This window comes from Dermochelys coriacea, chromosome 1 (genome assembly GCF_009764565.3).
Source record: "Dermochelys coriacea isolate rDerCor1 chromosome 1, rDerCor1.pri.v4, whole genome shotgun sequence".
NCBI classification, from domain to species: domain Eukaryota; kingdom Metazoa; phylum Chordata; order Testudines; family Dermochelyidae; genus Dermochelys; species Dermochelys coriacea.
Genome location: NC_050068.2, coordinates 143,330,245 through 143,347,160, shown reverse-complemented (window position 1 = coordinate 143,347,160; position 16,916 = coordinate 143,330,245). Strand labels below are relative to the sequence as shown.

The following is a 16,916-nucleotide window of genomic DNA, read 5'->3' as shown; positions in this document are numbered from 1 at the left end:
AGACCCAGATTTTTAAAGCTATTTGTGTGTTTCGGCACTCAGTGACACAATGCCTAATTGATTTAGGACTCTGATTTTTGCTTTTAAAAGAGATTTAGGCACTTAGGCATTGTGATGTTGAGTGCCGCAACACCTAAATTGCTTTAAAAATCTAGGCCAAAAGTCTCTGTGTAGAAGCCCATTTTTTTGGTCTGTATTATAACTGATCTATAGAGGGCACTGAGGTATTTACATTTTGAGGCAAGGTCCTCATGCAACCTGATGCAGTTAAGATACTTTCAGGGTAAATTTTTATTATTTGTGTTTTAAAATGCATACAAACGATATTGGAACTTGTAAGCCATTCAACCTGTGGCTTAGAAATATATGAAAGAATATTCTTATGTTTCTACTCAGCATATTATGGGAGCCCCCTAAATTAATCTTACACACCATCGTCTACAATCCAATCGTCATCCTGGCGTTCCCTGACCATCTTGGAGTATTGTTCTTCATCAACTTCTTCATAAACACTTGTGAACTCCTCAACCTGCAAGCAAGGCATATTTAGAATTAGCACTTCTCAAGCTACCATATTTTTAATAAAGCAGCTTTATCAAGGCCTCAGACTAGATTGGATTTTTCTTCTCTAATCACACCAGGTGAACTGTTCACAAATAGCAAGTGCAAATCTTCCTTCAGTTTGAGGCGTTTCATTTTTGCTTTTTAGTATTATGGCACTATGTACCTCAAAACAGCACCCTGGAACCCCCATATTCACCCCATCATATAATTAGGATTTATTTCATGCAAGGCATACCATGTAAGATATCATATGAAAGGTCATGATATGCTGAAACAGATTGTTCTGTCAGAATATGTATATTGTTATTAAGTTATGAGATTTTACGTGTATGAAGTTATGAGATTTTGCTGTATGGTTGTTACTGAAATATGTTGCAAGTTTCAGGGTCATCCACTGCCAGTTCTCCCTGACAACTAAGGGGGTTATCCATTTCCAGGTGGGTGTTAAATGACCATTAAATCAGCAGGGGAGTTGTAAAAAAGGAATTTACAATGCTGTAAGAGCTGCGCAAGCATCACACAATGGCAGATTGCTCAACTTTGTGATTCAGCAAAGCCCATTAGGATAGGTCTGAGCTAGTATTTTCCAGGCACATGGATTGAGGATATAAAATAGGGGACAGTGCACCATGCTTTTACCCTTCGCCTCCCCCACCTATCCTGGAAGCAACAAGAACACTGGGAAGAAAAAAAGACTAACTGAGGAGACTCATCCTAGGCTTAAAGAGGAAGCCTGTGTATTAAGAACTGTAACCTACCTGCAACATCCAACAGGGTGAGAAAAACTGCTTGCTCTAAATACTGCCTAGTCTAATAAGGTTTAAGATTTAGGCTCTCTCTACATTAGCACTTTTGTCGGCAAAATTTTTGCCAGTCGGGGTGTGAAAAAAACCACACCCCTGACCGACATAAGTTTCACAGACAAAAGCGCATGTGTGGACAACACTATGTTGGCAGGAGACATTCTCTTGGGGAGACGCTCATTGGGGGTGATTTATTTATGCTGGCAGGAGAATTCTCTTCCCCCCCACCCCCCCCAAGCATAGAGCGGCTACACAAGAGACTTTGCAGTAGCGCAGCTGCAGCAGTACAGCTGTGCTGCTGTAAGGGCCATAGTGTAGACATAGCCTTAGACTGAGCGTTGACCTTTTATTTTCTTTGGTAACTATCTCGGACCTCTTGTACCTGCTTATAAATCACTTAAAATCTACCTTTCTGTAGTCAAAAAAGACTATTTTATATTTTACCTAAAACAGTCTGTTTTGGTTGAAATGCTTGGCAAAATCTCATCTCAGTTTACATAGGTTAGTGTGTATCCTCTCCACATCAAAGGAGGGGCTGACTGGGTAATGAACTTACACTGGTCAGGCTTCTGACCAGGGCAAGACAGTACAGTTCTGGGGTGCAAGGCTGGGGGCTTGGGAGATTTGCTGGTGCCTTTCTCTGAATGATTCGTGAGCGGCTCTGGGAACATTCATGCAATCTAGCTGGATGTGGAGCTCCACATCCTGTGGTGCTGAGTGATAACAGCACCTGGAGGGGTGCTGCTGCTTGCCATTAGCAAAGCATTGTGGGCGACAGCCCAGGCTGGGAAGTTAAGGGGCCACAGCGATAGCCCAGTTCCAGATTGTACCCCGGGGATGCCGTCACATGTAGAGCCCTGAGCAGATACAGTAACTCCTCACTTAATGTCCTCCCGCTTAATGTTTTTTCGATGTTACGTCCCTGCTCCATTAGGGAACAGGCTCGTTTAAAGTTGTGCAATGCTTCCTTCTAATGTCATTTGGCTGCCTGCTCTGTCCACTGCTTGTAAAGTTGCTGCTCTTCCAGAGACTCCTACAAGGGAGCATTGCACAACTTCCTCTTCTCTGCCTCTTCCCCCTCCCTCCAAACAGCTGTTTGGCAGCGCTTAGGACTTTTGGGGGGGGGGGGGGCGGGGGAAGCGGGAAAGCACCGCACTCAGGGAAGGAGGCAGCAAGGCAGGGGCAGGGGGAGCTTCGCTGCCAGTGGGTGCAGAGCACCTGTTAATTTTTCACCATCAATCAGAACTGAACTCTGCCAGCATTCAGGAGGCTGGAAGGGTGGTGGGGGGGAGGAGGAAGAGTTTCACAAACATCATTGCTGAGTATAGTATTAAACAGTATAAGTTTTAAACAAGCAGTTTATGTATATAACGCCTTTTGTCTGGCAAAAAAAATTCCCTTGGAACCTAACCCTGATTCGTTTAACATAGTTTCGCTTCAAGTTACATTTTTCAGGAACATAACTACATTAAGTGAGGAATTACTGTACACAAATGTGTATCTGCATCTGATCCACTATCTGCAAAAATTATCTGCGGATATCCACAGATTTGCAGGGCTCTACACTAAGGGCTGGGCTGAGGTTCCGAGGCATCCCGCCCGCAAGAGCCCAGTCAGGGAGAGCCACGTGGGCAGCTGTGGGGATCCCGCATGGAGTCACAGACCCTCCACCTGCCCTTGGCTGGGCAGGGAGCCTGCGTCGCAGGGACCTGCACTGCGGGCAGGTGGAGGGTCCGCCGCAGCTCCCCAGCTGGGCTCCACGCTGGCCTGGCCAGGGAAACCTGTGGAGCTGCCCGGTGGCTGCTCAGGCCCCCTGCCCAAAGCAAGTGAAAGATCCACAGCAGGTCCCCACCACTGCCCTCCCAGCTCTTACCATGGCCAGGCTGCGGCTCTGAGCTGCCCCCCTCCTCATCTGGAGCCAGGTCGGGGAGAGCCACGCTAGCAGCTGTGGGGAGTTACAGCGGACATTCCACCTTCCCTGGGAGCCCAAGCAGCCCCCGCCCAGTGTCTCAGCCCCCCAAATCCCTCACCCAGGGCAGGTGGAGGATCTGTGCCATGGTTCCTCACAGCTGCCCACCTGGCTCTTACCGTCAGCGCGGATGCGGATACAAATTTTGTAGCCACGCACGGCTCTATCTGCAGAAACGGTCCACGGATATAAAGTGGATACCCGTGGATCTGCAGGGCTCTAGTCACAAGTAATGAAAGATCCAATAGGGAAGATGTTATTAAAATAAAACAGCTATCGTGTGATGCTGAAACTCCAGTTCACTATGGCAATGAATGAATTCGTCAACTGACCTTCCCCCCCCCCGCCCCCACATACTATCTGCTTTCCTTAAAGAAATGGATTCCTCGGAAAGAAGAGCTATAATGATTGGGTTTCTTTTCTCAAATACGAAGATGAGGTATGAGAGTGTGGGAACTGTTGGTGCCAGCTGGCAGAGGGCACAAAGGAGCATAAGGGTTATAGGGATTCCAAGTCTGATCTCTAGACAATAGTTTGCCAAAGGATGTCACACAAGGTTTACACTGATGATTTGTGTCACAATGATCACCATAATCATCGCAAAACGTATGTACAGAGAATATGTAAGGAGTTAGGTGAATGTATAGTGAAAATTATGCTCTTAAGGTCTGGGAGTTGGGGCTGGTCACCAGAAGATGACAAACAATTTATTTCAGGGAGGAGACTCTATGTCTGTCTATACGTAAAGTGAGGACTGTACACTTCACAATGAATACCTATTTACAGTATAAGCAAAATGCTAATCAAGTCAAGAGATTGCGAAGCCTCCAAGAGAGATTTTCTACAAGAAAAAGCAAGCAGCAGGGGGTACTCTGTTGACAAGTGACAACAATGGATCTTTTGAACTATATATGGGGTTGCAGAAATAAACCCAGGCATCCTACACGAAGGGGACCAGCTGGTTTGTCTTATGACAAGAGGATCACAGCCAGTCTGGTTGTTTAATGCTGGGAGAAAGACTTTGGATGAGTTTACCTTTAGGAGACAAGAGAATGTATTGTTAAGTTTAGGCTCTAGGGAAAGAGTATTATGATTTTATTTTACATGTAACCTTTTGTTTCCATTAATTCTGCTCGCTTCGTTTCCAATCTCTATTCTTTGTTAAATAAAAACTGTGATATGTTTATAGTGAAAACAAGCATAAGTGCTGTGAATTGAGAGGAGAGAGAATTCCGAGGTGTACTGTTCCTTTGGGAATAGCAGATCTGTGAATTCTGTGAGCATGCAGTGGAACAGGGGCTGGATATTCCAAGGGGGTGTTCGGGAAGCTCAGGGGCTGGAGTGCACCTACTGCTTGTCTCCAAAGGGACAGCAGACCCTACGCAGGCTAAGAGGAGAGTGCATATATTGCTTGAGACTGCTGGAGTCTGGGCCCTGACCAGTCAACAGCAGGCAGAGTCAAGGCTTCCTCATATTTAGGGCAGGTGGTAGTGAAGTGCCCCACAACCTTGGGCACTCCAGGGAAGCATCACAGTACCTCATTAAGAGAGCTCTTGGTGCCAACTGGCAGAGAACACAGGAATACCAAAGGGTTACAGGGATCCCCAGGGTCTAGTATCTTCATACTAGTTTCCCAAAGGGTGTCATGCAAGATCTCTACTGGAAGCCTGTGTCACACTGGGCATCAAAAAGTTTCTGTCCGGCAAGAAATGTTTATGTGCCTGGCTATATGTAATTGAACACTATGGATCACAATGGATGCCCATTTACAGTCTGAGCTGAATGCTAATGAAGAGATTTGAAGGTTTTACAGAGAGGAAATTTACAAGAAAAAAAAATAAATCAGCAGGAGGGAGTCCTGTTTACAGGTGAAGACAAGATTTCTGGACTAACTGTAGAGATAGGACTCACTCTGCAAACACAATGTCAGCTTACTTCATGTTAAAAAAAAAAAAAAAAAAAAAAACACCACACGCATACCAACAACAGACCACAGCCTGGGTTGGCTGACAAGCACTGGAAAGATTCTATGAGCTAAACTTTATTAGTCAAGGGAGTATCTAGTGAAGTCTAGATTCCAGAATGCATTTATGACTTTACTTTATATGTAACCCTTCTTCCTGTTTTTACTATACACATATCTAAGTGCTATTTATATTGTTTCTTTGGGAGTACAAGATCTGGGAATTGTGAGAGTGTCCCGCGGATCAGGGGCTAGGTGCTGCAGTGAGAGACTCGGGGGTTGGAGTGGTGACTACCCTTAACCTGGTAAGAAACAGTGAGACTGGCCTGGAAAGCAGCGTGCATGTTGCCTGAGGCTCGTGGAGCTGGGGAACTGACCAACAGCAGGAACATACAAGGCTCTCTCAGCTAAGGGAATTGAGAGTGAGGTGCCTCACAACCACGGGTACCACCAGGAAGCTTCACAAGGTATATCAACTTCAATGTAATCTTAGCAAACACTTTAATTTAACAAAAAGTTATGACTGAGAGCAGGTCTACACTACCAACTTGCATCAGCACAGCTGCACCGCTGTAGCGCGTCTGGTCTCCAATTGGCTTAATAACTCCACCTCTGCAAGAGGCAGTAGCTACGTTGGTGGGAGAAGCTCTCCCATCAACGACATAACCCCCCTTCCTGTGTGGGCAGTGCTGAGATCGATATAACTATGTCACTCAGAGGTGTGGATAGTTATACTGAAGTGAGTATGTAGCATAGACCTGGACTGAGAAACAAGGCACTGTTAAGCTGAACATGCATCTTAAATGGTCTGATTACCCCAGACCTCTGTCCACATCCAGGTGAGTGAAAAAAGGCTATTTGGGGTTGCATATCTGGTTAGTTACTATGTCATTTTGCTGTACTTTGTAGTAGTTTAATACGTCAATATAAATTGACTTTTCCTTTCCTTCCAAGATGCAGTGCCTTAACATTACCATACTTGGGTCACATAATACTTTGAAAATCATAAGTTAAGTTGTTTCCTAGTCCACTATTTAATTGATACATGCTGAAGTCCTGAATGCAAGCCTTTCACTATAGAATAATCGTCAAGGCAGATCAAACTTTATGTTCAAGCATTAAGCCATTTTAATAGCTGAAAATTAAATGTTGCTCACCAATTTCTTTAATTTCCAATGTCAAGGGTCAGAGAAGTGGCAAATACAGAAATAACTACTGTCTCATGAAAAAATTTTACTAAGAAAACACCTTTCAGGCAAGTTTGTCTTGACTGAATACTGTTTTCCTAACGTTCCCCATAATTTCCAGAAGCAAGTGATCAGCTTTATACAGGTTAGGACAAAGATCAATATTCCCAAAACTCAACTTAGGTTTTTATATAGAAAGTCTAAGAGAAAAGATTGACCTATTTACCTCATATTTTACTTTTTCACCCGCCTTGGCCTTTTTCAAGAGTTCTAGAGCTTCTTGGTGTCCTTTTTTAGATTTTTTCTCACGCCGAGAACGTGACACTGCAAAACTTCCAGAGTCTGATGTAGCTGAAATGAATATTAAAAACATCAGAAGTACAATTCAACTATGCATTGTTCTCGTTTTCAGACATTTAATCTACAGTAATTGTTTAATATTAGTTTTAGAGAAACAATGGTTCCACTGTTGGTTATTCCTTAAAAACATGGGTGGAGTGTCCAACAGGCAGGGGAAGACAACCTGCCCAAACAGCCCCACGTGGCCCTGCCCACACTCCTCCCACTGGCCCCCTCCCTTCTTGCTGCTAGTTGACCCCAGCCCAGGTAGGCTGCTTCTCTTCCAGGAAGGGAAGCCAGCTGGGGCTAGGGTGGCTGGGACTTGGGATAGCTGGGGCTGCCCAGTGCTGGGGTCCCCTGGCCCTGGGGCTGTGCTGCCCAGTGCTCGGGAGTAGGGGCCACGCGCCGCCTGCCACTCCAAAGGGCGCTGGGCGGAGGGCCGCTGCTTTCTGCAGCTCCCATTGGCCGGGAATGGTGAACCACGGTCACTGGGAGCTGCGGGCTGCCATGCCTGTGGATGGTCAATGTAAACAAACTGTCTTGCAGCCCACCAGCAGATTACCCTGATGGGCCGCAGGTTGCCCACCACTGATCTAAGGTGTGCCATTCCCTCTCAGTAAGATGTTGTGGCCTTGGACAGAATAATAGGAGAACCACCTGTTGGGAAGCATGGAAGGAAGAGTTTACCTTCAGACCAAACAATTCCAGAGTCCTAAGCACCAACTCGTCCTTGTGGAACGAACAGTAAGGTTCCTGCATAGAAAAGACTGCCAGCTCCAACACTCCCCTGGCAGACATAATGGGTATCAAAAAGCCAGTTTTGATGGACAAATAGAATGCTGACACTGATGTCAGTGATTCAATGGGATGGCTTGTCAGGGCTCTCAATACAATCAGTTGAGTGGCCTGACTGCTAACTCAGTTAATCAGAGTGCTCTAAGGAATTTGGCTACCTGGGGGTGCTCTGCCAGAGAACCCAGGGATCCCACAAACATCGTGCTACTGAGGGCAGATACCCGTCATGCTATGGCGCTGGGCTGGAGACCTTTGTCAAAGCATTTTCAAAGAAAGTCCAAAATAGCTGGGATTTCTAAGATTTGCTTTGTGTTCCTAGCACCAGAACTTGGCCCAGATGGAAGAATGCATTTTCAACGTCGATACTCTTCTAGATGAAAGCGGTGTCTTGATGACTTTGAAGGACAAACCCAGTGGGACCAGCACTTCCCTTTCAATAGCCAGGCTGTTAGATGCAGCCAACTAGCTTCCAGATGATGAAGACGATCTTGTGAGAGGATGTCCCATCTCTTTGAGAATTGTAGTGGAGGTCCTATTTTCAGTCTGAAAACCAGAGTCTCCTCAGTCAATGTGGAGTTATCAATATGACTGCTATCTGTTCTCATTTTATTTTCTCAACCACCTTCCCTAGTAATGGGAAGGGTGGAAACACAGAGGAGACCCTGCAGCCATCTGTGCAACAGGCAATCTGTCCCCCAGATCTGGGATCTACCTCCCTGGTGAAGTACTCTGGTCTCTTTGCATACATATGGTTCATGAATAGATTGGTTGAGGGAACGCTGAACATTTGGACAATTAACTTAAAGACTCCCTAATTCGGGCACCACTCAGAGTTGTTGAGCTAATCTGCCTTTTGGTTCAGGTCTCCCTTTACATGAATTGCTCTGAGAAATAGGAGACAGTTCTCTACCCATCATATAATTTCCATTGCTTCTGCATGTAGCACTGGGGTCCTTGCTCCCCCTTGGTTGTTCACAATTGATGGTGGTCATGTTGTCTGACTGAATCAGGACAGGATTCCCCTCTAGGCTGGGCTGGAACCTTCACAGCACCAGCTTGATCGCTTTTAGCTCTAGAAGGTTTATGCTGTGGGCCCTTTCCTCCAGGCTCCAGATGCCTAGAGCTGTTTGGGCCCCCAGCTGTGAGCCCCAGCTCTCCAGGCTGGAGTTGGTTATGAGAACCCGAGGATCTGGGCGGCATATGGGTATACCTTTGTGTACACTGCCCTGGGCTGACCACCATTTTAAGGAGTTGAACACCTGTGCTGAGACCCTTAAGTGATCCTTCATGTGTTCCAAGGAGTGGTCCTGTACCTTTACGATGAAGGCCTGAAGGCACCTGATGCATGATTGCACCCAGGGAGTGATCCCTATGCACGATAGGAGAAGGCCTAGTAGTTGAAGGCCCAGTGCTATAGCAGGCCTCTTGCAGCTCCCAAACAACATGAAAAGATTCTGAATCTTCTTGAACCTTTCTAGTGATGGATAGATCCTTGCTATCAAGGTATCTATGTCCACTCCAAAGTGTGGGGTTTGTTTGTTTTTTGACACTGATAAAGCCAGGTGTTTATAGGAGAGTCAGCGATGTGGCTCTCTGTGCTATTTCTGGGGATGACGTTCTGATCAAATGTTGTCCAAGAAGGGGCACAAGTGGATACCCTGCAACCTAAGTCAGGCTATCATTACTGCCAACACCTTTATAAACACTCAGAGCAGAGGACAAGCCGAATGAGAGCATCCAGTACTGATGTTACTTCCTGCCATAAGCAAATCTTAGAAGCCTGTGACAGCAAGGCTGACAGAAATGTGGAGGTATAAGTAGCGAAGCAGAGTGGCCTCCCTCCGGACAGGAGAGCAAGGGACCACTACACTCCCTGGTGGGCAGAGCCAAACTCGCCCCGCTCGCCACACCAGGATGGGACAGGAAGCATAAAGGGAGGGGTCTACAGCTCATGTGAGCAGCAGCCAGGAAAGGAGATGGACGCTTCTATTCTGCTACAGCACCCAGCAGCTGAATCTGCACTCTGCAGAGGAGATGGACCCAGAAGGAGAGTTGCCAGGATTGCCATCCACCATGTACCCAGAGCATGGTGGATTCCAGAGATCCTACCTCCCCAGGGTGTGGTAAGTAGTCCGGGGCAGCAGACAATTATCTGGCTACATTGCTGTTCCTAGGTCAGCATGTTGCAACTGGATCCCCGCTGTCCCAGTGGCGCATCGTTCCACCACTGCTAGGGCCCTGGGCTGGGATGTGGAGGAGGAGTCAGGTGGGCCCGCGTCACCCTGCCATGGCACCCAAGGTGGCAGACTCCCCACCATGGAGGCCTATATACGTCTACTGTCCGTCAAGCTAGGATGCTAGACTCGGTTGGTGCCTCCCGCATTCCTGAGCCCCTAGACTGTGTGGGTGCTCATCCCTACCTGAGCCAGGAGGCTTAGCCTACAGCCTGTGCTCCCTCCAAGGTGCATGCCTGCACAGCCGCTCAAGAGCCATCAAGAGCCACGCACACAGGTGAGCATGAAGAATGTGTAGGGAGGGTGGGTGAGGGCAGTGGGGGGTGGTGATGGGGGTTTGGAGGAGCTTGGGGCGTGAAGGAGAGGCGCCTCACTCCCTCAACCCCAGCCAGGGCTGCAGCACGGACAGGTGTTTCTCTCCCTCTGCCCCAGCCCTCCTCCCGCCTTTTTTTTTTAGGGAGATCTTGTGTTACAGCAATTAAATGTTTGTTTTGTTCTGCGATGCCTCTGTTTACACATGATTTATGGGGATAAGCAGTATTTTATCTGCCAGAAATATACACCTTATTGAGTCTGATACACATCCTAAACCAAGATTGATACAAGACCATGAAATGCCACACTTTACTACCTTTAGCCAAAGAAAAATACCTTCAAGATACTATGGAATTTTTATTTCATTTGAGTGCAGAATCTCAGTTTAGGTTCAGCTGTGCACTGCCAGCCACCAGATTAAATTCTGAGCAAAGGGAACTGCAACCTGAAATATGGATTGCACGTTATAGGATTTCATTGTTTTCTGCCTTTCAGAAAAGCCTGTTATATGCATAAGACTTCAGTCTGTGTGTTTGCAATAGTGATAAGGAAACCGTTCTAATATGACACACTTGAAGAACCAAATCCTCAGCTAATGTAAATCGAAGAAGTTCCAGTGACTTCACGGTTGTTGTACACCAGCTGAGGATCTGGTCCTAAAGTGTCAGATTCCAAGAAATCTTTACAGTCCCTTTTACGTGTACCATTGGCATATTTATGGTAAGTTTTTAAATAATTATATATATACACGTTTTTTGTTTCTACTGGTGGTGCACATCCAGACATTACCTCGATATTGGTGCTGCACATAACAAAATGCGTTCTCTGCATGAATTGAAAAAATTAGAGGGAACATTGGGCAGGGCCGAGCAGGCTGGAGCCAAAGGGCTGGAGCTTCAGACTGTGTATGTTTGCTGGCTGCCTTAGCCAGGAGCCTGAAGCCACAGCCTGCCCTAGCTTTGCCTCACTCAAAGGGCCAAAGCCTTAGATCATTAAGTACTGCCAGCCTCAGTTGAGGGGCTACCTACTAAAAACTACTCAGTGTTCTGCCCCAACCGAGGGTGGGGACAAGTGCTTCAGACTGTTATTGCTTGTTTGCCTCTATAGGCCACGGAACTATAGACGGCTTATGGCTCAGCCCCGCCAGTGTGACCCAAGCCCCAGAGTTACCGCCCAATACAGTGAGGCAGAGTGGCCTCCCTCCTCACTGGAGAGCGAGGGACCAGTGGATCTGGCAGATGCGTACTGTAGTGAAGTCAGAAAATCCTCCTTGGACAGGCATGACACCGTAGAGGTCAGGGTCTCCATCTGAGAGGTCTATGGGTTGGATTCCTCCCGTATGCTTTTGAACAATGAACAACATGGGGTACTCCTTCTCTTTGGAATCTCTTCCTTCTCTGCTCAGGAACTCCTGGTCTATTTTCCTCCCAGTGGATTTGCAGTTGCTCTGATGGGCAGGGGATCCTAACTGTCTGCCTGACTCATGGCCCTGGGACCTAAAAGAGTTAGGGACCGAAGGCGGAGCACAACTCATCATCTGCCAAGGCCAGAAAGGCTGTCTCACAGACGGAGCACTGTTTAGATTTTGTTCAGTGCTTTTTAGACTGCTCAGCCGTACCAAAAGGGTGCAAAGGAGCCAGCAGGAAGGTTCCAGGTGAGTTCAGTCATCTGACTAAAAACCAACCCAGTGAGAAGGAAAGGCTCATCATTTGCCCCCCCTCCAAAAAAAAAAAAAAAAAAAAAAAAAAGAACGCCAACCAAAAGGTAGAAGATAGGTGGGTGCAACAGAACTGCCATCCACACACTGCTGCGGAGGCAGAGAATCTGGCTGCAAGTGGGCGCAGAAGAGGCATGAACAAACCAGTGGTGCCAAAATGCTGATCTGGCACCATGAAGTTGCTGAGTGAGGAGAGTAGCTCAGACATCAAGGATTGTGGGAGCTGCTGAGCTGCAGAATAGGTAGATTGTGGTAATAATGCACCTATAGTAGCCTCAGGAAGGGAAGGGTGACAATTGTTAAGCTGTCACCCAACCTCCTTTAGGGGTGCATCAGCTGTCACTATCCATGATTTGGAAAGGAAGGTTATTTTAAACATCCAACTTTCTTCTTTATGCTTTTATTTCACTCACAAGCAGTGCTAGAATGCATCAGGCGAGGAGGTATTTTCAGTAGAGACATGGAAGTGTTAGTACCATTATACAAGACACTGGTGAGACCTCATCTTGAATACTGTGTGCAATTCTAGTCTTCCATGTTTAAGAAAGATTAATTCGAACTGGAACAGGTGCAGAGACAGGCTACTAGGATGATCAGAGGAATAGAAAACCTATCTTATGAGAGGAGACTCCAAGAGTTTGGCTTGTTTAGCCAGCCAAAAGAAGACTGAGAGGAGATATGATTGCTCTTTATAAATAAATCAGAGGGATAATAGATTCATAGATAAGTACTAGGGAGGGAGAGAAGTTATTTAAGTTAAGCGCCAATGTGGACACAAGAACAAATGGACATAAACTGGACATCAAGTTTAGTCTTGAAATTAGACAAATGTTTCTAACCATCAGAGGAGTGAAGCTCTGGAACAGCCTTCTGTCATAAAAATAAAGGGAAGGGTAACCACCTTTCTGAATACAGTGCTATAAAATCCTTCCTGGCCAGAGGCAAAACCCTTTCACCTGTAAAGGGTTAAGAAGCTAAGATAACCCCTTGGCACCTGATCAAAATGACCAACGAGGAGACAAGATACTTTCAAATCTGGAAGGGGAGCGGGGGAACAAAGGGTCTGTTTGTGAGATGTACTTGCCGGGAACAGATCAGAAATGCAGTCTCAGAACTTCTATTAGTTAGTAAGAAATCTAGCTAGAAATGTGTTCGATTTCCTTTTGTTTAATGGCTGCTAAAATAAGCTGTGCTGGGTGGAATGTATATTCCTGTTTTTGTGTCTTTTTGTAACTTAAGGTTTTGCCTAGAGGGATTCTCTATGTTTTGAATCTGATTACCCTGTAAGGTATTTACCATCCTGATTTTACAGAGGTGATTCTTTTACCTTTTCTTTAATTAAAATTCTTCTTTTAAGAACCTGATTGATTTTTCATTGTTCTTAAGATCCAAGGGTTTGGGTCTGTGTTCAACTGTACAAATTGGTGAGGATTCTTATCAAGCCTTCCCCAGGAAAGGGGGTGTAGGGCTTGGGGGGATATTTTGGAGGAAGATGTCTCCAAGTGGGCTCTTTCCCTGTTCTTTGTTTAAAATGCTTGGTGGTGGCAGCATAGGGTTCGAGAACAAGGCAAAGTTTGTACCTTGGGGAAGTTTTTAACCTGAGCTGGTAAGAATAAGCTTAGGGGGTCTTTCATGCAGGTCCCCACATCTGTACCCTAGAGTTCAGAGTGGGGAAGGAACCTTGACACCTTCCAAGGGGAGCAGTGGGGGCAAAAACCTATCCAGCTTCAAGACTGAGCTTGATAACTTTATGGAGGGGATGGTATAATGAGACTGCCTACAATGGCATGTAGCTCATCTGTGACTGCTAGTAGCAAATATCTCCAATGGCTGATGATCGGACACTAGTGGGTGTCCCACCAACATAGCTCTTGCCTCTTGCAGAGATGGAGTAATTATGCTGATGGGAGAGTGCTCTCGTGTCAGCATAGAGTATCTTCACCAGACATGTTACAGCAGCATAGCTGCATCAGTGCAGCTATACCAGTGTAGTACTTCTAATGTAGACCTGCCACTATGTTAATGTCAGACTAACAGATTTATTCTTTTAGCCAGCACAACTGATAAAAATGTAAAGACCTGTTCTAAACCAAAATAGTTAGGTAATAAAAGTAGCACATTGTCAGTTACTGTTCGCAAAGCACTATCATTGAGGTCCAGATCCCACAAAAAGATCAACAGAGATCAACCCCCACTAACTTTAATGGGGCTCATGCAGACGCAGTGGTACACCTTCACAAAGCTTGTTGCAAGATCTTGCTCTGCTTATATCTAGGGCCCTACCAAATTCATAGTATCTCCCACTGTTCTACCCAACCTAAATGGCTATGAGCCAAAATGTCAGATGCTGAGTAGCATCTTTACCATGAGACCTTTCCCGCCCCCGCCTTTTTTGGTCCACTGAACATAGCTGGTCAGTTGCCTCTGAAGTATTTGTTATAATACTGATACAAGTTTTTACAGCTTTGGAATAATTTGTCCGCCCATGAGCGGGAGAGCAGAGGGGGCATGGCCAGAGCAGCAGCATCAAAATGTTGCTCTGCCTCTGTGAAGCTACAGAAAGATGAGAGCAGCACAGACATCAAAAATTGTGTGTGGGGGGGGCAGGTCTATATGGGGTGTTGTATTTGGGCTCCCCTTGAGCATGTCTTGGATTTCTTTGGCAGGGGGTGAGATAATGCTGCAGCATCTGGATGGGAGAAAATGCGTCCCCCATGGCTGCTGGCTAGGAGCAGAGTTCTGAAAGCAGTGCAGAAGAGAGGGTGGCTGTCCCCAACCCGTGTGGGAGGCTGCAGGGAAAACCAAAATGTTTGGTAATCCACCTCCCACTACACTGCTGTTGGCAGTGGTGCGGACTTTAAAGCTTGGCCATTGCGCTCCAGTTCTGAAGGCAGCACCCGACAGCAGCTGCACAGAAGTAAGGGAGGCAAACCCACGATCCCTCCTACAATAGCCTTGCGACTCCTGACCCCGACTCTTTTTTGGATTGGGATCCTCACAGTTACAACACCCTGAAATTTCAGCTCTAAACATCTGAAACCATGAAATTGACAATTTTTAAAACTCTGTGACCATGAAACTGACCAAAATGGACAGTGAATTGGTAGGGCCCTACTTATAACCATTCAGAAGACTGCTACAAAGATTATTTTCCTAACTTTGACCATATCACCACTCTTGTTACACCCATCCACGGGCTCCTCTTTCTCTATTGCATCAAACATAAGTTATTTTTCCCCACTCTACCCATCATCTCTCCTTCGCTATCAAGCTGTCAACTCCCGCCTCCAATCCACCAAAGATGCCAGCCTCCATTGCCCACTTGTTAAATTTTTGATCAAGCAGCATCATGCTTTCTTCTATGCTGCTCCTCATGCTTAGGAGAAGCTACCCATAAACATTTACAAAACTAACACATTATCCTTCTTAAAACTCTCCTTTGCTGTGATACCTACCAAAATAAAAACTTGATAATGGTTACTTTGCTAACCGTTGCCCATCATGTTAACCAATACTGTCACTCTCTCTTGGTATCCCTAGTCTGTCTGTATCCACATATTGTCCCTTATCTTACACTAGTCTGTAAACTGTTTAGGGGCAGAGACCATCTGTTTGTACAGCACCTGGAACAATCAGGACCTCGTCTATGATTAGGGCTCTTAAGCGCTATAATATAAATAGTAGTGGTTTCTAGTTATTGTTAAGCCACAACAGCAGTTCAAAAAATAATTTATGTAAAATACATAGAATTAAACTTTTTTTTTTTGCATGTAGAGGTATTTTCAGTCTAAGCAAACTGAATACAATTTCTCTGTACCCCAATTTTGATTTTACTAGATTTAGAGGGTGAAGAAATTCAGGGCTCAAAACAGTGATGATAATGAGGAAAGCCAGAACCTACCAAGTATAGACAACTGTCCTAAAAACAATGACATCTTGTGGGATGGAGCAGGGGGTGGGGCGGAAGGAGTACACGTCTGAGAGTGTAAATGAAAATCATGCCTATGTTTTCATGAAACAGCAGGCTTCTTTAAAATTAAAAAGGGTTACAGTTCTCTCCTCCCTGTGTTTACTCCATGCACTTGACAGCATTTCGGGTACAGACATTTACCTCTATGTATGATCTTAAAACCCAGCCCGGGGGAAAAAAACAAACAAAAACAAAACCCCACATTCTCCCAAAAAAACCAAACCAAACCAAACAAAAAAGTGATGCAAAACCACAAATTCAGCAGGATGACGCAGGGACCAGTGTCAGCACTGGCTTCTTTTAACACGCCGGTGTGTTTATTTTTTTAAGACAGACTCGATTTCAACACACCCTCCCTGTCACCTTCCAAGGAGAATCTGGGTGACGCCAATGAAGTGTCCCCCCCAAAAAACACACCCCCAAAAGCAGCCATTCCCAACTGCCCCACCCAGCTCCTGCAGCACGCCCAGGAACTCGGGAGACAAGCTCCAGGGAAGCCCAGATACAACACCGAGCCCCCCTGCAGGAGTCGCACAGCCCCGCCCGCCTCTCACCGCCGCGCCGGCTCTCGCTCTCCGCCATGGCCCCGACCACGCTCGCTCGGCTCGCGCCAACGCGCCCGAAAGTGGCGCGAGAGAGGCGACCCAGGCGCCCCGGCCGGCCCGCCAGCCAATCAAAAGCCGCGGTGAGTCCCGTCTTCCCGCAGCCCGCCCCTTCGCCCTGTTCCACCCTCTTGTGCAGGTCGAGGGGAGGAGCCGCAGCCGCAGCCGCGCGCGGGCGCACTGGGTGTTGCGAGTAATCTATGTGTTTGCGGCTCCGGCTCTGGAGGAGGGAGGCGCGGGCGGGTGCCTGAGGGGGAGGGGTGGGTGGTTGCTGCGCCCTGACTTGCAAGTTAGGACCAGGCTTAGCGCCAGCGGCGAGAGGGTTGCTATTTATGGACGCCTCGTTCCTGGGGGGGGCGGTCGCCACTGAATTCCGGGGGAGCAGGGTGAGGCCTTTTCTGTCTGGGGAAGGGAGTGAAAGGACACGGGTATGGGGCTTTCTCCTCGTCCTGGCTCCG

General features: G+C 46.7%; 1 protein-coding gene across 7 annotated transcripts in view; it reads right to left on the bottom strand.

Moving 5' to 3' along the window:
- The window catches only part of POLA1 (DNA polymerase alpha 1, catalytic subunit), a 369,765-nt gene extending 353,170 nt beyond the window's left edge, over positions 1-16,595 (bottom strand). For 5 of the 7 annotated variants that reach the window (XM_038370686.2, XM_043505015.1, XM_043505025.1 and 2 more), the window contains exons 1-3: positions 16,411-16,565; positions 6,713-6,837; positions 433-529 (exon numbers count right to left, since the gene is read on the bottom strand). In XM_038370686.2, coding sequence (XP_038226614.1) covers positions 433-529; positions 6,713-6,837; positions 16,411-16,438 — 250 coding nt within the window. In that variant the 5' untranslated portion in view covers positions 16,439-16,565. Of the gene's footprint in view, positions 1-432; positions 530-6,712; positions 6,838-10,505; positions 10,585-16,410 lie in introns of those variants that run through there. The other 2 variants (XM_038370695.2, XM_043505018.1) reach the window with 2 other exon arrangements.
- Positions 16,596-16,916: the final 321 nt, after the last annotated feature.